At 37.1% G+C, this 23,468-nt stretch overlaps 1 protein-coding gene across 5 annotated transcripts in view; it reads right to left on the bottom strand.

The window, feature by feature from the left end:
* The window catches only part of LOC121437302 (histone demethylase UTY-like), a 161,522-nt gene that overhangs the window by 85,663 nt on the left and 52,391 nt on the right, over positions 1-23,468 (bottom strand). For all 5 annotated transcript variants that reach the window (XM_041637157.1, XM_041637154.1, XM_041637158.1 and 2 more), the window contains 3 exons: positions 10,369-10,467; positions 7,257-7,476; positions 6,435-6,569 (listed from right to left, as the gene is read on the bottom strand). In XM_041637157.1, coding sequence (XP_041493091.1) covers positions 6,435-6,569; positions 7,257-7,476; positions 10,369-10,467 — 454 coding nt within the window. The remainder of the gene's footprint in view (positions 1-6,434; positions 6,570-7,256; positions 7,477-10,368; positions 10,468-23,468) is intronic.

Here is a 23,468-nt window from a genome sequence, read left to right as displayed (position 1 = left end):
ATGGACTAGAAATTGTTGATATATTTATTACCTGTATTATTATAATTATTGTATATAGATTTTCTTGATTTAGTTATAGCCTTCTTTTTTACTTTAGAAAAAAAGGGGGAAAACAATGGTATATTACTGGTGTTTAATAAATAAACTTGTCTGAAGACCAGAATGCAAAAGAGATACTAGTCAGCCATTCAGGACAAGCAATTGTTACACACACCTTTAATTACAGCAGACAAACTAGTCAGCCATAGACTAACTAGTAATAGTGGTGCACACCTTTAATCTGAGCACTAGAAGGAATATGAAACGGAGAAGACAGGTCTCATCCTCCATCTCAATCTGAGGATTCCTGGAGGAAGGATCACCATTTTTGATCTGAGGTAGAAGAGTCAGTGGCTTTGCTTTTCTGATCTTCAAGTTGAACCCCACTATCTCTGGGTTTTTATTATTTGTACTACAACAATGAAATTTCACTGACTGACACCAAATAAAAATTTCTGGACTCCAGAACACTGATAATAGTTCTAGAAATTGTAAGGTCCACCAGAATACTGATATATAATATGTATAACAAGGTCAAACTACAGTTACAAACTTTTACAAAATTGAACATTTGTGCTAAATGGGCGAGCCAAGATATGCAAGTTAAAATTTCCACATGGACGATTGTATTAACTGTATAAGTAGCTTTCAACTCAAGAATATGTGAATACAACAACAAATGAAAGAATAAGCCATATATCTAAAGGAGAAACCATCAGATTAAAAATATAATGAACATAGAGTTTACTTGTTTTCTCTTACTTAGTTTCAAAGCAAATTAAGTAAAAGATGTCAATCTTGAAAAAAAATGGTATAGTATAAAAATAAATGTGACATTCTGAAAAAGGTAAAACTGCAAACATGATTAAAAACAACAATGATTGTTCCAAGTTAAGATGTTAGGTACAGATTCAGTTTACAAAAGTGGATTTATTACTTTAAAGACTGCATCACTCTGATGCAAAATATTAAGACAAAACTAAGATGTGGAGACAGAACAGAAATATAAACATCCTTCCTATGTTTTCTCTATAGCTAAAGCATCTCCAAAGTATAGTTTAATAATAACAATTTAAAGAAGATTATGTCCATGATGGAGGAAGGTCATTGGCCAATAAAGAAACTGCTTGGCCCTGTGGGTGGAGTAAACAGAACAAAATGCTGGGAGGAAGAGGAAGTGAGGTCAGAGTCTCGACATCTCTCCTCTCCGGAGCAGACACCTGAGAGAGACGCCATGCCCCGCTCCCGGGATGAGCCATGCCCCGCTCCCGGGTGGACACAGGGCATGAAGCTCCAACCCAGGATGGACTAGGCTAGAATCTTCCCGGTAAGACCGGTTCTCACAGATTATTAGAGATGGGTTGATCGGGATGTGAGAATTAGCCTGTAAGTGCTAGAGCTAAAGGGCCAAGCAGTGCTTAAAAGCATACAGTGTCTGTGTAATTATTTTGGGGCATAAGCTAGCCGAGCAGGTGGCCGGGGTGCTGGGAATGCAGCCCCGCCGCCCTAATTACTACATGTCCGTACAATAACAACATATTAACTCAACTTTAGATTCAGAAAATATTCACAAAACTTTATCATTTTGGCCACTCTTCCTTATATGTTATCTACAAACAAAAAAAAGGCTTCCTTCGAAGTTCTCAAAAATTTAGGCCACTACGTAGACATTCATGTTATAATTTACAACTGAAACAGATTAGCAATTCCCCTACTAGAATAAATGTGTATAAAAATCCTGCACAGTACTGATCTCATGTGGGAAATACAATCACAGCCTGTTCAATCCACTAAAGTTCATAATCATGCTTAGAAAATATATTAGTCTGTGACTGGACTAAGACATGAAATAAAGTATCTTTTCACAATGAAAAACTAAAGATCTTTTATAAGTTATTGAATATTGGAAAGAAAGTAAAAAAAACTGAATGGCTTCATTATGTCAAGAAGGCATGATGGAATAAAAAAGCCTGTAGATTTTTTACCCCACTATGAATTATTTAATGGTACTTCTAAGACCATACCCTATTTTCTGAAAATCATCAAATAAAGATAAACTATTTGTTTAAGGGCTGATAAAACTGCTAGTCCTTCTTTTACCTGAGCAGAGTTAGATGGTTGTATTCTCCATGGCCCTCCTGTAGTCATATTTGTGCAATTATGAGGTAGAATAAGTGTATTTTGCTACAAGTAAGGCACATTTCCATTATTTCCATTTCCCATAAAATAAGTATTGCCTGTCACAGTACTATTTGTAATCCCTAGAGATTTTGATGTGCCCAAAGGACCATAGCCTGCAAAGAAAGGTCCACTTGACAAAGACTATTCAAAACCAGCAGGGTGAACTCCAGGCTGACAGATAGATACTAGATACTCTCATCAGAGCTGCAAGTAGTTACTGGACAGAGTTTGTAGGCAGTGATGTGTCAGCTATTGGTCATCCATTAAGTATTCCAAAAGTTTGGACTTGATCAACTCTTGTTTGTCTTATCTTCAAAGACAAAAAAAAAAGTGCTTGTATAATGTAGAAAATGATTAATAAATTTCATGTACTGAATGTTAATTCACATGTCAGGTGTAGTGTGATGCCTTTAATGCCAGACATTGGGGAGCAGAGGGAGGAGAATAGAGTTCAACACCAGACTGGTCTACATTGTAAATTCTAGGCCTGCCAGAGTAATAAAACCTCTTGTCTAAGAAAACAAAGCAAACATTATAGTGACTAGAGTCATAACTAAGGAGCTAAGAGCATTGCAATTTTTCAGACAACTTGAGCTCAGTTCCCAACACCCAGGTTAGAAAGTTTATCTTAATTCCACCTATAGGCACATGGTTATCCTGTACATTCACTCACACACACACACACACACACACACACACACACACACACACACACACAAACACAAGTAGGTCTTTTAAAATAAAATTGAAAATGGAAGAAGGTTTTACAGAAAACTTCCCATTCTTGTCAAGAAAAGCAGTTGAATAATAGGTATTATGTAATTATTAGAAATTTAGGGATGAAGAAATGGCTCAGGGGTTAAGAGCATGGTCCAATTCCAAGCACCCTAACCAATGTCCTCTTTTGGCTTCTAAAGAAATCAAGCATGCTGGTGGTACACAGAAAAAAAATTTTAAGTACACATAAGTAAAAATAATCTTTTTTAAAAATCATGTTATAGAAGTCTTCAAGTTAACCAATTCATTAAAATACCTCAATTTGTGATAACCACCACATAATAAAAATGAGCATGAGGGCTAGAGAGGGCTCAGTGGTTAAGAGGCACAGCTATTCTTCCAGAGTACCCAGGTTTGATTCTCAATACAAATAAGGTAATGCACTACTCAGAATTCCAGTGCCAGGGGATCTTTCCCCTGCCCCACCCTGCCCCATTATGGATTCGTCGGGTACTAGGCATGCACATGGCGAATAGACATAATTCAAATTTGAATGACACATCCCCCTCAGTCTCAGACATTTAAACATGTGGTTCTCAATTGATGACACTGTTTTGAAAGATCAAGGCATGAGTAAAAATTTTAGATGTCAAATTCTCATGCCATTTGTATACTTTCTCTGCTTCTGGATTGCTAAGGATGTGAGTTCTCAGCATTTTGCTTCAACCTCAGGCTTGCCATCATGCCTCCCTGCCATAATAGTCTCTTACCTACTTAAAATAGTAAGCCTGCCCTCCTACCTCACATATATAAACACACTCTTTCTCTCTTTCCTGTCTTTCTCCTCTCTTTCTTTTCTTTCCCATATAAGTTGTGTTTACTTTTTTTTCCTGAAGAACATGCTTTTTTTTTATAATTTTTTTTATTAAGAAAAGAAAAAAAAACATAAAACAAAAAACAAGTTTCCACCTCCTCCCAGCCTCCCATTTCCCTCCCCCTCCTCCCACCCTTCTCCCCCTCCTCCCACCCTTCTCCCCCTCCCCCCACTCCTCTCCCCCTTCCTCTCCAGTCCACAGAGCGAACATGCTTTTTTTTTTTTTTCAGGAAGCATAATAAAGTCCTGACAAGATGCAGGGCAAAATGCCCAGGCATGAGGATGCATGCCAAGTCTATCAAGACCTTCATGGCATCCAAGAAAGTTTATCTCAAGAATCCAAAGGGCATCACTGTGAGTCCTGCTGTCCTGTATATCACCTGTCCTGAGCTTAGGAGGCATGCCCATGAGCATGTTGCCAGGGTTCTTGGGCTCTGTCTCCTAAAGACCAAAGCCAAGGTTCAGGCATAGGCCACCGCATGCGTGGCAGGTTCCCAGGGTGTACAGGACCTGTGAGGGCTCCAAAATTAAGGCCTCTGTCTGCCAAGGTGTCATTGGAGTCTGAGTGATCCCTGGACGGCCATCTGCATGGACTGGTGTGTTCCTAGACTGCTGTACAGATAAACTTAACCCAGTTGTGGTATTTTGTTCTTTGTTTATTTTTTGTAATTAAAAAAAAAAAAGACGTCCTGGTTAGGCTTTTGCTGTGACTTGGCAAGACTGGATAGCTCAGGCACTGTGGAGACCAGTAACCTGGGGGTTGTACAGATCATTGTCACCCAGCATGCAGGAGCCATTCATCCTGTGTGTGAGGAGACAGAGCAGAAGGAGCAGTGGCCCTTTCCTTCAGTGTAGGGCCCTGAAGAGCCTTTACTGTACCATGGAAGTGTCTCCAGTGGTGAGCCACAGCAATGGATGGTTTTATATCCTCTTGACAGTCTGAGGGATACTGTTCAGATCCCAAAATATTGACATTTCTGGGTTCAATTTACATATTGTTTGACTTATAAAACAGAATAGTTAAAATAGGACACTCAGAAAATCCTGGGCATATGCTTCCTATAATCTTGTGTTGCCCGGATTAGATCCTGGACAGAAAATGAATTATGCAAACTTTTCCTAAACAGTGTGATCATTAGAGTTGAATGGTAACTAACTTCTCATTTTTACAAACGCCGTCAGAAAAAGTTCTCCAAACACGGCGCCAGGTTATGTCAGCTCTTCTCCAGCCTGTCTTTGCTGTGTTAGTTTTAACCCCTGTTTCATCTCTACAGAATGAACAGAAGCATGAGTCTCTAGCTTTATAAGTTGTGTTTCATCACAACAATAAGTAATTAATTAACTGACTAAAACAAAATTCTTCATACCTGTAATTTCTGTGCTGTGAAGCACTGTGTATAAACTTGTACTGGGTGATGTAAAGCAGTCTGGCTGGCCACTATTCCAGCTATCAGAAACATTCTGGAGAAATTTTATTTTTAATATTAGAAATATTTGCTTAAATCCATACACAATTATGTCTAATGAGACAACATTGACTATTAATCAAAATATTTACAAATACGTGGGATATTGCTTTTAAATACTACAAAACAATCTAAATACACTTTTCCAAACCTATAAATTTTTAGAAGGTTAGTATCTTAGTTATGTTTAAAAGTATTATTAAGACTGCCTACTGTATGTAAACAATCAATTTATTTCAAGGTCAATGAACAGAGATGATAAAAAATACTTTTAAAAGGGTAGTAATAGTAATAGTAACAGTAATAGCAATAATAATAAATTGATAATAAGTAAAAAGCAGTAAAATCTGAAAAAAGTACTAATGAACATAAGTTTATCTCATTCTTCTGTATATAATCTAATGCAAGGATTATCAGAAACAAATGTACTGCTTTAGTTTCTGGGACGAACTTGTATCTGTTACACCTTACGTGGAAGTGTTGTTTTGTTGTTTTTTGTTTGTTTTGTTTTGGTTTGGTTTTGGAAGAAGTGAGCAAGTCATTTTAATCTGAGTGTAACAAGTATTGCTGTGACAATGGTATCTGACTAGAGTCTAATACAGGTCCAATATTTGAATCATCAGTATTTTAAGTTTAAAAAAAATCCCAGATTTTAAGGTAAGAATATGATTATATTCATTTATAATTATCATGGGACAAATATTAGCTCCTTTAAAAAACTGTTTCAAAGCCAGGAAAGTTGACACACACCTTTAATTCCAGCACTCAGAGGCAGAGGAAAGTGGATCTCTGTGAGTTCGAGACCAGCCTGGTCTACAGAGCTAGTTCCAGGACAGGCTCCAAAACCACAGAGAAACCCTGTCTCATAAAACCAATAAAAAAAAAAAAAAAGTTTCTAAATCGAGAAACCTCTTTCCAATAGCTATCTCTTCCAAATCATGAACATACATAAAAGTTTTAAAATGTTAACCCCAAGTAAATTCCCAAATCAAAGGGAGTTCCATATTGATCTAAAATTCCTTCACAATTAAATATTTTAATTTAAAGGACTTCACATGTTAAAGACTCTAATAAACTATTCAGTAAAATAAGTTTTTGATTATTATAAAAATGAAAAACGGTTAAAAGCTGGGCACCTACGGAAGATATCTTCTCACCTGCTGTGCTGTGTTCATGGCACCCTGCCTGGAGGTAAGCTCTGCAGGGATTGGTAGGCTCCACGCCTCCTCAATACTAGGAAGTAATTTAGTTTTATTCTGTAGATTACCTTGTGGAAGATTACACAACTGAGCCTAGGAAAAATTATATAAAAAGCAAATTTAACACAATCTTATTTAAGTAAGATAAAGTCAAGTAAATCTTCCTCAGTGTTATAGGTATTTAATTCTTACAGAAATATAATTCTAAATTGGGAGTTTTAGATTGATATTTAAGCAGAAAGAAGGCAACTAATATATATTGAGGAGAATAAGAACACAGTCATCTTCCAACTTTCTGATTTCTTATTCTTCCATTACTTTTCAATCAAAAGTGAAAATAAGGGTTCACATATTTTCCTATGTTTATGAAAACTTAGGAATAAAGAAAGATACCATATTGAAAAAAGGCCTATTAAATGTACAATATGTAAATTGATAGGCATCACAATATGTAAGTGCAACAGAACATGTATTAAATACTACCTATCTTATTAGAATTAAAAATAAAGAAACAGTATAAAATACTACAAAGTATAGAACAAATAAAAATCAAAAGAGCTGTTGTAATGCCTCATACTGGAAGAATTGAATTGACTCCCATAGATTATCCTCTAATCTCCAAATTACTCCAGTAGCTCACAAGTAATACACAGCACACCAACATAAAACAAATGTTAACTAAAAATATAAACATTGTTTAAACAACTTTTCGACCATTTATCTGTCACTTATTGTATTAGGAAATTTGTTCTTTTATAATACTCTATTTTAAGAAGTTACCTTTAAAAACATAATTCTTGATGTAAGTGCAGATGTATGACTACAGCTTTTGCTCCTAGTTGCATTTAAGTAGCATTTAATTGCATCCTGAGGTTGGTTGCAGGACTCATAAAGAATGCCTAAGTCCATCCAGGCTGCTGCATGTCCATGATCCAACTGTACAGCACATATATAAGCCTGTAAGGCATCCATAGGCTGATTTTGCTGTTGATAGAGCACACTAGAAAGAAAAATAATGATTGGTTGTATTGTTTTAAACAGACTAATTAGGGTCTTCAGAGATGGCTCAATGGCTGAGCAATTTCTACTCCTGCAGCAGAAAGTACATACATAACATCTGAAACAGAACACTCTGTAATTCCAATCCTATGGGATCCAACATTGTCTTCTAGCCTCCACAGGTACCTGCAATCATACAGTATACATACATACATTTAGGCAGGCAGAAAGGCACACACAAGCAAGCACACAGGCACGCGCGCGCACACACACACACATACAATAAGTAAGTTGATAAAAGCAGGGGTTGAAAAAAAAGCACTCGAGAGAGGGGGGTGCTAGGTTGAGTGAATGGATACCTTGTCCTGCCTGGATACAGTGGGAAGGGCCTTGGAAGTTCCTGAGAGCAATGTGCCTTGCAGGGAAGTGGATGGGTGTTGGGTGGGAAGAAAGGTAAAGGGCATGGGGGGAGGGAAGGAATAGTAGGAACTGGATTGTTTTCTCTAAAAAAAAAAAAAAAAAAAAAAAAAAGGAAAACTAAAAAGAAAAAGGACTGGTTGTTATTGAAGAGGACCTGGGTTTGATTCCCAGCAACCAAATGAAGTTCACAACAATCTGCAGCTCCAGTTCCATAAACTAACATCTTTTGGTTTCTGAGAGCATGCCTGTAGTGCCTAAATATACATGAAGGCAAATTATCACATACACATAAAATAAAATATTTCTAAAAGTAAAGAAAAATTGAGTACTTTAATTTTATATTACTGCACCGTGTCTTTCAAGAATCCTGTGCCTCCAATCATACCACAAGAACATTTGCTCAACCATGTTCATAGCAGCAGTATTCACAGTAGCCAGAACCTAGAAACAACCTAGATGCCCTTCAACCACAGAATAGATTAAAAAAAAAAAAAAAAGTAGCACATTTACACAATGGAGTGCTCCTCAACAGTAAAAAAAGAGTTACACCCACCACCACCACAAAAATATCCTAAGTGTTGTCACCAAAAAGAAAGACAAATATGTATATACTCACTAAGTGGATATTAGACATAAATCAAAGGATAACTTCTGTGAAATAACAATCTTGTACCCTGTAAAGATTTGTCACTTGTATTGGCTTGCCAGAGGTCAGGCAGGAAGTACAAGCAGAACAACCAGATGAGGAGAATTCTGCGCAGTCTGCAGTCACCACTCAGACACATAGAGGCATTTATTAAGTATAAACTAATTGGCTTTTTAGCTTAGGCTTATTATTAACTAGTTGTTACAACTTAAATTAGCCCTAAGTTAATTACAAATTAAATTATTGTCTATGTTTAGCTACATGATCAGGTTTTTTTTGGGAGGGGATGAACAGCTGCAGGGCCACACAGGACAGAAACTTCCAGCTACAAATGGCACCAATGTGGCTCAACTTCATCCATATAAAACCTGAGAAGACTGCGAAAGGACTCTAGACATAAAAGAACAGAGTTAATCATGACTTCTCGGTAGAAGCATGTTCTCATATGAGCTGTTTTCTAGAGGCAAGCCACAGCCCCTTTAAGAGAGGCTTCCTGACTCAGCATTAGTGGCAAAAAATAAAAACCTTGTAGCTCTTTTAAGAGGTTCTGCCACCAAACATCCATTTATCAGGAATTTGTGAGTAGTTTTTCTAGGCTACATCCTTATAATTGGGGGTGCTGATAATCTTACAGTCCCAAGAAAATTTAGCATTATGGTCAAGCCCTGATTACAGTATTCTTTGAGGCGGATCATCTCAGCCGGAAGTCTTGAGACTGTTTAGATGTAGACCTCAGAGGAAACTAGAACAGAGGTGCTCTGAAATGTTGGATCATTTGGGCCATTCATTCCTATCACAGATTTTTCATCCACGAGCAAACCTGATTTTTCTTAACCCAGAATGAATCCAAAACATCTTTCCTGAGAAAACAAAAGCAAAACCTCTTCACCAAACTAACATACCTTTTGAAATAAATTTTGAATTCAAGGTATTTCCAAAACATATAGTTGGATTCATCCAGCAGCACTTATAATCAAATGTCTTTTAGAAGCTGTTGCTCCTTCCTGAGCAAACACTTCAAAACAACAATAACATATGATACCCAGACTCTGTGTATTTTCAATCTTTACGTGTTTTTACATTTAACTCAATTTCTTTTATTTTTAATTTTAGTTTTTTGAGACAAATTTTCTCTCTCTGTCTTTATCTATACTGAAACTCACTCTGTAGACCAGGCTGCCCTTGATCTCACCTGCCTCTGCCTCCCAATTACAGGCATGTGCCACATACCTATGTTTTTCTTTCTTTTTTTAAAGACTTTCTCTATCCTTCTCTTTTCTCCCAAACTTACATATATTTTTAACCACACTATAACCTTTTAGAGATTTTTTTTTGTCAGAGTGTGTCTTTACTATATAAATATCTTTTACTGATCACATGAAGTTTTTAATTTACTAAGCAATATGGCTAAAATTAAAGTCACGGCTTTGGCAACTAGATCCGATAGTCTAACTTCATGGAGAAGATACTGGCAGGAGCCAGGTAATTTAACACAATTCTATATAGTTTTTATCTCCATGACACCACCAAGAAAACTGATGCCAGCTGCTCATAAACAGCCTTGATTGGGGTGAGGGTGAGGAAGGAGATGCTTGCTCCTACCTCAAATTGGTATGAAAGACCTCATGAATTCACCAAGGCCTTATCCCCTTGAAGGAGTGGGTAGGGGATGAGAAGAGGAGACAGCAAGAGAAGGGAGTGGTATAAAAAATAAAAACCAATTTGTTTAAATAAAAATATGAACAAAAAAGAATCATGCACATAAATTTAAAAATGTATGAGATAATATTTGTTTGTGTATTGAAGGAGATAGGGAGATAGGCTTACCCTATTGAACACCACGTGTCTGCACTTGCTTCTGATTTATCAATGGATTGCCTATAAGATACAAAGGCATCCTGAACTTTCCCAATGCTAGAATAGCACCTGAAAAAAGAAAATAGTTATAAATAAATTAAATTCCATCAATGAATATCTTGTTTCCCAAAATGACATATCCCAACAGGGGAAGATAACAAGCTACAATGAATATGTGACATTATATAGATATAGTTTTATATATAAGAATTCTAATATAAATATACTTTATAATTAAATGATCTGCAAACACATTTTGTTAATGAACTCTCCTGAAACAACCTAATTTTCTTCAATGTTTTACTTTAAGGGCTAAAGATATAAACCTGTACTTAAGAAGTTGCACAATAGGTTAATTAAAAAAATCACCTGTTGAGGAGTTCTGTAATAAATTTAATTTTAATTTTTGAAACTTTAACAATCAAATATTCTTTATATTTTATGTTATTTCTTCAGGAAAATAAGTCTATCAATATCAATTTACAGGGCTTTCTACTTTTAATGAAAGAAAGAGACAGAAAACAGAAAGATTCTAAGCAGTGTTAATGATGAAGGACACAAAATACTAAAAGTATGTTGGTATTTTGACTAACAACAGGCAAGGCTCCTGAATGAAAAGTTTATATTCATATGTGTCAAACACTTCTATACTTTAATCAATCTGGTATTAATTTCAAAAATGCAAGAGGCATGGCAAGGTACCTGAATAGACTATAAAGAAAGGGTGGTGTTATAGCTTATTTGGCAGAGTAAAATTTGGCCATGTAAAAATGTAGACTAAAGTTCAGATCTGCAGCAATAATGCAAAAATCACCCAGAAAAAGAGGATGTAATCACAAATTCAGTAATGGAAACATACAGAGACAATGTGGGTCCTCCATGGAACTAATGTTAATTATTGAGTTCCAGGGTCCAATAACTCAAAGTACAATATGGAGAGATAGAAGACACTTGATTTTAACCTCTCACCTCTACAAGCACAAGCACACTGCATGTTCACATGGATGCATATGAACACACAAACAAATACAACATAAAACACTCAAGAATGTTAGCAATGTATCCACCAAAAAGTTTTAAATGAATACAGTCTTGGATAAACAGAAGAATGCTCTCTGAGATACCTATTTCAAGTAAGAAAATAAGATCAGAAAAAGATAAATAAGAATAAATCCTAATAACTAGTAAAAGAATTTAGACAACAAGATTAGATGACAGCAGCAATTTACCATAATTCAGGAGAAAAATGATAGTTTTTTAAAAAGCAGCAAAAACAAAAAAATCATGACAGTTTTCGAAATTGTAATTTTGATGTGAAAAACTACCAAAATGTGTAACTAAAATTAATATTATAAAGTTTATTTGGAGCTTTTATAGTTGAGTTGATGAACAGAAGTTACACAAAGGAAGGCTAAAAACAAGCACAAACCCATAAGTTTGGGTATGCTGTGCATTCATTTTCACTGAATTCTAGGAACTCTTTAATTTCTAACTTTATTTCTTCTTTGAGTCAGGGGTGATTCACTAAAGCATTACACATCAGTTTGCAAACTTTCTGTGATTAGTGTTGCTATTAAATTTACCTTTAAGCCACAGTGGTTAGATAAGATACAGAGGGTTATTCCAATTTTATTTGAGGAGGAAATCTTTTGTGACCAAGTTTGTGTTCAATTTTAGAGAAGGTTCAATGAGATGCTGAGAAGAAGGTATATTCTTCTGTGTGTGAATAAATTATTTTGTAGATTCCTATTAAGTCCATTTGAGTCATGACATCTGTAAGTCCTCATTTATCTCATAAGTTTCTGTCTAGTGGACATGTGCATTGGTGAGAGTAGGGTATTGAACACTCCTCCTATTATTAGTGTTTGGGGTTTGGTTATAATTTCAGCTTTAGTAGTGTTTCTTTTACATATGTCAGTGTTCTTGTATTTAGGGGATATAGAGTTGAGGATTTAGACTTTATCTTGATGGAATTTTCTGTGATGAGAATGAAGTGTTCTTCTCCATCTTTTAAAGTTTATTTTTGTTAGATATTAGGTTAGCTACACCTGCTTTGCTTCTTAGGTCCATTTGATTGGAAAAGCTTTTCTCAACTCTTTAATATGAGGTAATGTTTGTTTGTCCTTGAGGATGAGATATGATTCTTGTATGCAGCAGAAGGATGGTTCCTGTTTTTGTGTCCATTCTGTTAGGCTGTGTCTTTTTATAGGTGAATTGACACCATTGACATTAAAAGACATTAATGATTAGTGATTGTTTATTCCTCTTATTTTTCGGGACTAGTGTTTGTGTTTCCTTCTTTGGGGTTTGTTAATGTAATGAGTGGGATTACTTGTTCCCTGTGTTTTCATGGGTGCAGTTAACTTTCTTGGGTTGGACTTTACCTTCTAGTACTTCTGTCATAGTGACTTTGTGGACAGGTAAAAAATTTGGTTTTGTCATGGAACATCTTGTTTTCTCCATATGTTAAAGTTTTGCTGTAATCTCTTAATGTCTGCAGCATTACTAAGAAGGACATTCTGGTTTTCAGAATTTTCACTGAGAAGCCGGGAATAAATCTGATGAGTCTGCCTTTATATGTTACTTGGCCTTCTTCCTTTGCAGTGCTTAATACTCTTTCTTTATTCTGCATGTTTGTTTAATGTTTTGATTATTATATAGTGAGGTGACTTCTTTTCTGATCCAGTCTATTTGGTATTCTATAAGCTTCTTGGATCTTCTAGGCATATCCTTCTCTAGGCTGGGAAAATTTTCTTCTATGATTTTGTGGACATTAGATGTGGTGAGACTTGGACAATCTGTAGGGCCACTAGCAGTTGGATCAGGATCTATCTCTAGTGCTTAAACTGGTGTCTTAGGGTACATTTGCTTTGGAAGGATACCTTGCAAAGCCTAATACAGGGGGAGGGACTTAATCTTGTCTTGAAATGAAGTGTCAGAATTTGTAGACTCCCTGTGGGAAGACTTACCCTTTCTGAGGAGTAGATATGGGGTGGAGTGAGAGGAAGGGTAAGAAGGGAGGTGGGGAGGGAGTTGGCCTGGGGATAGCTATGTAAAATGAAAAAAAGATTGTATTAAATAAAATTCTTAATTAAAATCAACCTACCCCTGGACACAGCCATACCACTCCTGGGAATATACCCAAGAGATGCCCGATCATATGACAAAAGCATTTGTTCAACTATGTTCATAGCAGTATTATTTGTAATAGCCAGATCCTGGAAACAACCGCCCTTCAATGGAAGAATGGATGAAGAAAGTGTGGAATATATACACAGTAGAGTACTACTCAGCGGCAAAAAACAATGACTTCTCAAATTTTGCATGCAAATGGATGGAAATAGAAAATACTAACCTGAGTGAGGTAACCCAGACCCAAAAAGATAAACATGGGATGTACTCACTCATAATTGGTTTCTAGCTTTAAATAAAGGTCAGTGAGTCTATAATTGGATATCCTAAGAAGCTAAATAAGAAGGTGAACCAAAGGAAAAACATATAGTTTTTGGCTATGGGAAGTAGACAAAATTGCCGGGGAGGAAAGTGGGATCTTGGGGGTGGGGTGGGATGGGGGTAAGGGGAGATGGGGAGAGAAAAGTGAGAAGGGGAGGATGGGGGCAACTTGGGGAAACAGGATGATTGGGATAAAGGAAGGTTGGATAGGGGAGCACGGAAGCACAATTCTTAGTTAAGGGAGCCACCTTAGGGCTGGCAAGAGACTTGAACCTAGAGTGGCTCCCAGGACCCCAAGGCGATGTCCCCAATTAGTTCCTCGGGCAGATGAGGATAGGGAACCTGAAATGACCCTATCCTAGAGCAATACTGACGAATATCTTGCATATCACCATAGAACTTTCATCTGGTGATGGATGGAGATAGAGACGGAGACCCACACTGGAGCACTGGACTGAGCTCCCAAAGTCCCAATGTGGAGCAGAAGGAGGGAGAACATGAGCAAAGAAGTCGGGACCACGAGGGGTGCACCCACCCACTGAGACAGTGGGGCTAATCTATTGGGAGCTCACCAAGGCCATCTGGACTGTGACTGAAAAAGCATGGGATAAAACTGGACTCTCTGAACATGGCGAACAATGAGGGCTGATGAGAAGCCAAGGACAATGGCACGGGGTTTTGATCCTACTTCATGTTCTGGCTTTGTGGGAGCCTAGCCAGTTTGGATGTTCACCTTCCTAGACATGGACGGAGGGGGGAGGACCTTCAACTTTCCACAGGGCAGGGAACCCTGACTGCTCTTTGGACTGGAGAGGGAGGGGGAAAGGAGTTGGAGAAGGGGGAGAAGGGTGGGAGGAGGGGGAGGGAAATGGGAGGCTGGGAGGAGGGGGAAACTTTTTTTTTTCCTTTTCTCAATAAAAAACATATATTAAAAAAGAGAAAAAAAGAATATTGTGTACATAATAAATAAATAAATATTTTTTAAAAAATTTAAAAAAAACAAATAAGCACAAAAACAGCTATATTTTGCATAATGACAAATATAAAAATATATGATGAAGACATCTGAAGGGATTACATATCATTTGGTGAGGAAATGCAAAAATTTTATTATTGTAGTGTCAATGTAAATGTTGAGAAACTAGGTAGATCATATATGATGACAGAAATTTAAGTTAATTATCTTAAAAGAAAATTCCATTTAATCAGACTAATACCTGGAGAAGTAAGCACTACTTAAGTACAACATTTTCATATCTACATAGCAAAAAAAAAGGCTGATACACTTATAAAAGCTTATTATAGAAACAAACGGATTTTTAATGCCAAATCCCAAGAAAATGGAATTAACCTCCAACATTTAACAGAAAACTATTCTAAACACTCTCTTCATCAAAATTATCAACATTAAAACGCTTGGCAGGGTGTGGTGGAAAATGTCTTTAACCCCAGCACTCAGGAGGCAGAGATAGCTAGATCTGTATGAGTCTCAGGCCAGCCTAGTCAACAAAATGAGTTTCAAGACAGTCAAGGGTTACAAAGTGAGGCCTGGTCTCATTAAAACAACAAATCAGCCTGGTCTACGTTTGATGGTGGGAGAGTCTTCTGTTTTGTGTTAATTTCATTGGTTAAGTAATAAAGAAACTGTTTGCCCTGATAGGTTAAAACATAGGTGGGAGGAGTAAACAGAACAAAATGCTGGGAGGAAGAGGAAGTGAGCTCAGAAACCATGCAGCTCCTCTCAGAGACGCTATGATCCCCTCTCCCAGGTAGATGCGATAGCTCTGCTCTCTGTGACACACATGATGAAGCTCTGACCCAGGATGGACGTAGGCTAGAATCTTCCCGGTAAGCGCACCTAGCTGTGCTACACAGATGAGTAAACAGAACAGAATGCTGGGAGAAAGAAGCTGAGTCAAGGAGTCGCCATGATTGTCCTACCGGACACAGACGCAGGTTAAGATCTTCCCTGGTAAGACACCTCGTGGTGTTACAGGGATATTAGAAATGGGTTAAATCGATATGTAAGAGCTAGCCAATAAGAGGCCAGGCAGTGTTTAAAAGAATACAGTTTCCGTGTAATTATTTCGGGGCATAAAATAGCCGTGCGGGCGGCCGGGTGCCGGGAATGCAGCCCTCTGCTCCTATTACAACATACGTTTAAGATAGTTTTAAATTTAGCCACTAACTTCAACCACAATCTCCAAATATGACATTTAATGTAGCATTATATACTAACTGTCTACTGCTAGGCTCATCAGCTTCCATAATTACTAAACATACAACATTTCTTACATAAAAAATTGTGTAATTAATTATTCAATAAAACACTAACTTTTCCTTTAGAATCCACATATATCAGAGGCCACTTTGGCACACACAGACACACACACGTATGTATGTATGTATGTATGTATGTATGTATGTATGTATATATGTATGTATAGTGGTCCTAGCTGGTATTCTATTCTTTACTCCCTTACAAGACTCCTTGATTCAAATAAATCACATTTATAACAACATTTGATTAAAGCCTAAGAGTAGATATGTAAGTTCAATAATTAAATATTTTTGCTCTAGTAAAAACTGTCTAGGGACCTCTAGGGTAATCTTACATGATATAATCTGCACAAAGTAACAAGTCAGCCTTTTCTTTAAAAGAAATTACTACATAAAGTTAGAAAACACTAACTACACAATTTCATACACCAAAATCAAGCACAAAAAACAATGAGTACCAAAATTAAGTTATTAGTTCCATTAAAATTTTGTTACCAAAAATTTTGCTAATCAATTTTGAACAGGAAATTTACCCAATATAAGTTTTCTAGTGTATATAGATACACACACATACAGATATACATATATATGTATATATTTTACTTGATTTAAAGAAAATATAGTAACAAAAACTAACACTCATTTGAAATACAAAAATGACTATACAACCCAATCTATTGAAAATATCTGACATAATAAATGGGACATAGTATACAATTCGAATACACTAGAAAAATTAAAATCAATATAAGTTTACAAGAGACCAAACCTAATCATCTTACTAAAGTAAACTTAACACCTAAACAATTTAACTGTCAATAACACAGCCAGAAATGCTTAGTTCTCAGTCTAATTTTCCCACTAAAATGAAATACAAGCACAATATTATCCCGAATAGCAAGAGATCCCTAAAGATACAATAATGATAGTTGTATCTTGGTGGTAGCCAACTGCTTATCTAATTGGATATAAGGACACATTATACAGGTGGGAAATCATGCTCAGGACTAGTGAGGTCATGAATCATAAATGATTTACTAAGTAGCATAATTACTAACTACATTATAAAATTTAGAGATATGGTAAATAAGTATAACTCTTACTGCTAATGAACCAAGTTTCTCTTTATATTGCAAATGGAGACAAAAAAGCCAAAAGATTGTGAGGTGCTCAGACCCAAAGATATATCTTCAAAACAACTCATATGCATAGGGTTCAGGAACACTGCAGAAAAGGAGATGAAAAGACTATGAAGCAACACAGCATAAAACTTGGTTTCTGCGAATGTGTCTTCTAAAAATGAGAGCAAACCTCTCATCTAAACAAGATATAGGCAATAGTAATATCATTAGACATGCTAAGATGAAAGGCAGACAAGAAAATCTCACAACACCCCACCCCTAGACAAAGAAATACAGGCAACAAATTATTACTGAGAGTGGGAGAAGAAGCCTGTCCTAAGGACATGACTCTAACAATACAAGGTCAGCTCTAAAAGAATATACAATAAAAATGGATGCAGAGGTTTTAATTTATACACTTAAGTATATAAGTTATATAATCATATAATTACATGTAATAATAATAAATAAATAGAAGGCAATAATTTCAGAGGGTAATGGGGGACTTCAGTGGGAGAGATTGGAAAAAAGGAATGTTGAATATGATGGAGGGAGGAAAGGGACAGAGAAATATGATATTGTAAAATGCTTGAAGAAAAACATACACACACACACACACACACACACACACACACATATATAGGAAACTTGACATGGTAATTCACAACTTTAATTCCAAAATTCCAGATTGCTGAGAGGTCAAGGCCAGCCCAACCTACACAACTATGTAGGCCACCCAGGACTACACAGTTCAACTCTGTCGCCAAAACAAAAATAGTCTATTTAAACTATTCAGAAAATTTAATTTTTATCAATGTTTAATAAAAATATTTACTTTAATTTTAAAACTAACTAAAGAGTCAAAACTATTTTCTACATTTTTTCCATATTCTAAAACAATCTTCCATTTTTTTCCCATTTTTATATTTATTTATGTAGCATGTTTCGGTATAAAACTGTATATTTATATGCCATGCACTATGCTTGAAAGTTAGAAGATATTGTTCATGCATCTACTCTCTGTTTCTCTCCACCATAAGGGCCCGAAAAACTGTACAAGATCTCAGGCTGGGCACAGAGGCGGAGCAGCGGCGGCGCCAGACGCACAGAGGCGGAGCGGCGGCGGCCAGACGCGGCAGAGCAACAACGCATACAGGAAGAAGCTTTCGGGGACCGGCACAGCGGCAGACCCAAGTGGCAGGGACAGGCATGCAATAAGGAGAGCAGATCGCCCTACTACAATTGAATCAAAGAGGTAGGCCTTTGGTTGGCCAGGTCACTGGCACAAGGGGAGCCTGGTCCTGTCCTGAAGATCCTTCGGAGGGGTGAGAGGGTTCTTGGCCTGCAGCAGGAACCACGAAAGAGTGAGGGCATTTTGTAAGCGGAGCCCTTGGCCAGCAGGGAAACCTGATCCGGTTTCTAAAGGACCCATTGGATAGGATCAATAGGAGGAGATGGGCAGGCGCCAAGGCAAGAACTCACCCAATAATCCGAAAAACAACATGAAAACATCAGAACCCAATGATCTTACAACAGAAGTATTTGAACAACCTAACACAGAAGAAGTGGAAAAAATCGACTTTATGAAGATAATAGAGTCCCTTAAACAACATGTAAAAAATGCCCTTATAGAAATGGATGAGAAGTATAACAAAAAGTTTGAAGAAATGAGTAAATATGTACATGATACCCTGGGAAACCAAGAAAAAACCATCAAACAGGTAATGGAAACAGTTCAAGAATTGAAAACTGAAATGAAGGCAAAGAAGAAAATACAAACTGAGGACCAGCTGGATATGGAAAATCTAGGCCAACGAGCAGAGTCTACAGAAATAAGCATAATCAATAGAATACAAGAGCTAGAAGAAAGACTCTCAGATGCTGAGGACACCATAGCGAAAATAAACGAACAGATCAAAGAAAACAGCAAAGCCAACAAATTCTCAACAGAAAACATTCAGGAACTATGGGACACAATAAAAAAAACCAAACCTAAGAATAATAGGAATAGAAGAAGGAGAAGAGTCACAGCTCAAAGGCCCAGAAAATATTTTCAACAAAATTATGGAAGAAAACTTTCCCAACTTAAAGAAAGATATTCATTTAAATATTCAAGAAGCATAAAGAACACCAAACAGACTGGATCAAAGAAAAACATCTCCTCGCCATATAATAATCAAAACACAAAATATACAGGTTAAAGAAAGAATATTAAGAGCTGCAAAAGAAAAAGGGCAAGTAACTTATAAAGGTAAAACGATCAGACTTACACCTGACTTCTCGATGGAAACTATGAAAGCCAGAAGGTCCTGGATAGAGGTTCTGCAGAAGCTAAGAGACCATGGATGCAAACCCAAACTACTATACCCAGCCAAGCTATCGTTCACTATCAACGGAGAAAACAAGACATTCCAGGATAAGAACAAATTTAAACAATACGTAGCCACAAATCCAGCCCTACAGAAAGTAATAGAAGGAAAATCGCAACCCAAGGAATCCAACACTGCCAACACTGCCTACAATAACCCAGGCATCTAATGACCCTTCACGAGCACATCTCAAAGAAGGGAGACACACAATCTCTACTACCAAAAGCAATAAGAATAACCGGAGTAAACAACCACTGGTCATTAATATCACTTAATATTAATGGGCTCAATTAACCAATAAAAAGGCACAGGCTAAAAGATTGGATACGAAAACAGGATCCAACATTCTGCTGTTTGCAAGAAACACATCTCAACCACAAAGACAGGCACCTACTCAGAGTAAAGGGTTGGGAAAAGGTGTTTCAAGCAAATGGTCCTAAGAAAAAAGCAGGTGTGGCCATACTAATTTCTACCAAAACTGACTTCAAACTAAAATCAATCAGAAGAGACCGAGACGGTCACTTTATACTCATAACAGGAACAATTCATCAGGAGGACGTCTCAATCCTGAATACATACGCCCCCAATATAAAAGCACCTACTTATGTAAAAGAAATATTACTAGAACTCAAGGCAGACATCAAACCACACACACTAGTAGTAGGAGACTTCAACACACCTCTCTCTCCAAGGGACAGGTCAATCAGACAGAAACCTAATAGAGAATTAAGAGAATTATTGGAGGTAATGAAGCAAATGGACTTAACAGACATCTATAGAACATTCCACCCAAATAGGAAAGAATATACCTTCTTCTCTGCAGCTCATGGAACCCTCTCAAAAATTGACCACATACTCGGAAACAAAGGAAACCTCCACAGATACAAAAATATATCAGTGTGCACCTGTGTCTTATCAGATCATCACGGATTAAAGTTAGAAGGCAACAACCACGCTGCCCCCAAAAAACCGACAAACTCATGGAAACTGAACAGTCAACTACTGAACCACACCTGGGTCAAGGAAGAAATCAAGAAAGAAATTAAAGTCTTCCTTGAATTTAATGAAAATAAAGGGACAACATACTCAAACCTATGGGACACAATGAAAGCAGTGCTAAGAGGAAAGTTCATAGCACTAAGTGCCCACTTAAAGAAAACGGAGAATGCATACATTGGGGACTTAAAAACACACCTGAAAGCTCTAGAAAAAAAAAGAAGCAGACACGCCCAGGAGAAGTAGAAGACTGGAAATGATAAAACTGAGGGCTGAAATCAACAAAATAGAAACCCAGAAAACAGTCCAAAGAATCAATGAAACAAAAAGCTGGTTCTTGGAGAAAATCAACAAGATCGACAAACCCCTATCCAAAATAATTAAACGACAGAGAGAGAACACGCAAAAAAATAAGATCAGAAATGAAAAGGGGGACATAACCACAGACACAGAGGAAATTCAGAGAATCATTAGATCTTACTACAAAAGCCTGTATGCCACAAAACTGGAAAATACAAAAGAAATGGACATTTTTTTAAATAAGTATCATATACCAAGGCTAAACCAAGACCAGAATTAGAAATGGTTATCAAAAATCTCCCTTCGAAAAAAAGCCCAGGACCAGATGGTTTCAATGCAGAATTCTACCAGAACTTCCAAGAAGAACTAATACCTATACTCCTTAATGTATTTCACAATATAGAATCAGAAGAGTCATTGCCAAATTCCTTTTATGAAGCTACAGTTACCCTGATACCAAAACCACAAAAAGACCCAACCAAGAAAGAGAATTACAGACCGATCTCACTCATGAACATCGACGCAAAAATTTTCAATAAAATACTGGCAAACCGAATCCAAGAACACATAAGAAAAATTATCCATTATGATCAAGTAGGCTTCATCCCAGAGATGCAGGGCTGGTTCAACATACGCAAATCTATCAATGTAATCCACCATATAAATAAACTGAAAGAAAAAAAACCATATGATCATTTCACTAGATGCTGAAAAAGCATTCGACAAAATTCAACACCCCTTTATGATAAAGGTCTTGGAGAGAATAGGGATACAAGGGTCCTACCTAAATATAATAAAAGCTATTTACAGCAAGCCAACAGCTAACATTAAATTAAACGGAGAAAAACTCAAAGCCATCCCACTAAAATCAGGAACACGACAAGGATGTCCACTCTCTCCATACCTCTTCAACATAGTGCTTGAAATTCTAGCAATAGCAATAAGACAACATAAGGAGATCAAGGGGATTCGTATTGGAAAGGAAGAAGTTAAGCTTTCGCTATTTGCAGATGATATGATAGTGTACATAAGCGACCCCAAAAATTCTACCAAAGAACTCCTACAGCTGATAAACAGCTTTAGTAACGTGGCAGGATACAAGATCAACTCCAAAAATCAGTTGCCTTCCTATACACCAAGGATAAGGAAGCAGAGAGGGAAATCAGAGAAGCATCACCTTTCACGATAGCCACAAATAGCATAAAATACCTTGGGGTAACCCTGACCAAGGAAGTGAAAGATCTACTTGACAAGAACTATAAGTCTTTGAAGAAAGAAATTGAAGAAGACACCAGAAAATGGAAAGAGCTCCCTTGCTCTTGGATTGGGAGGACCAACATAGTAAAAATGGCAATTCTACCAAAAGCAATCTATAGATTCAATGCAATCCCCATCAAAATCCCATCAAAATTCTTCACAGATCTGGAGAAGACAATAATCATCTTTATATGGAAAAACAAAAAACCCAGGATAGCCAAAACAATCTTATACAATAAAGGATTGTCTGGAGGCATTACCATCCCTGACTTCAAACTCTATTACAGAGCTACAGTATTGAAAACAGCTTGGTATTGGCATAAAAACAGAGAAGTCGACCAATGGAATCGAATAGAAGACCCTGACATTAACCCACAAACCTATGAACACCTGATCTTCGATAAAGGAGCTAAAAGTATACAATGGAAAAAAGAGAGCATCTTCAACAAATGGTGCTGGCAAAACTGGATGTCAATCTGTAGAAGAATGAAAATAGATCCATATCTATCACCATGCACAAAACTCAAATTCAAATGGATTAAAGACCTCAATATCAGTCCGAACACACTGAACCTGATAGAAGAGAAAGTGGGAAGTACTCTACAGCACATGGGCACAGGAGACCACTTCCTATGTATAACCCCAGCAGCACAGACACTAAGGGCATCATTGAATAAATGGGACTTCCTGAGGCTGAGAAGCTTCTGTAAAGCAAAGGACACTGTCACTAAGACAAAAAGACAACCCACTGACTGGGAGAAGATCTTCACCAACCCTGCAACTGACAAAGGTTTGATCTCCAAAATATATAAAGAACTCAAGAAACTAGACCGTAAAAGGCTAATCAACCCAATTATAAAATGGGGCACTGATCTGAACAGAGAATTCTCAACAGAAGAACTTCAAATGGCCAAAAGACACTTAAGGTCATGCTCAACTTCCTTAGCGATCAGGGAAATGCAAATCAAGACAACTTTAAGATACCACCTTACACCTGTCAGAATGGCTAAAATAAAAAACACCAATGATAGCCTTTGCTGGAGAGGTTGTGGAGAAAGGGGTACACTCACCCATTGCTGGTGGGAATGCAAACTGGTGCAACCACTCTGGAAAGCAGTGTTTCGGTTTCTCAGGAAATTCGGGATCAACCTACCCCTGGATCCAGCAATACCACTCTTGGGAATATACCCAAGAGAGGCCCTATCATACAACAAAAGTATATGCTCAACTATGTTCATGGCAGCATTGTTTGTAATAGCCAGAACCTGGAAACAACCTAGATGCCCTTCAACGG

The sequence above is a fragment of the Microtus oregoni genome, unplaced genomic scaffold, assembly GCF_018167655.1.
Source record: "Microtus oregoni isolate MIOR12 unplaced genomic scaffold, Mior012 000051F_ref0000332, whole genome shotgun sequence".
Taxonomy (NCBI): domain Eukaryota; kingdom Metazoa; phylum Chordata; class Mammalia; order Rodentia; family Cricetidae; genus Microtus; species Microtus oregoni.
This window is presented reverse-complemented; position numbering and strand designations above follow the sequence as displayed.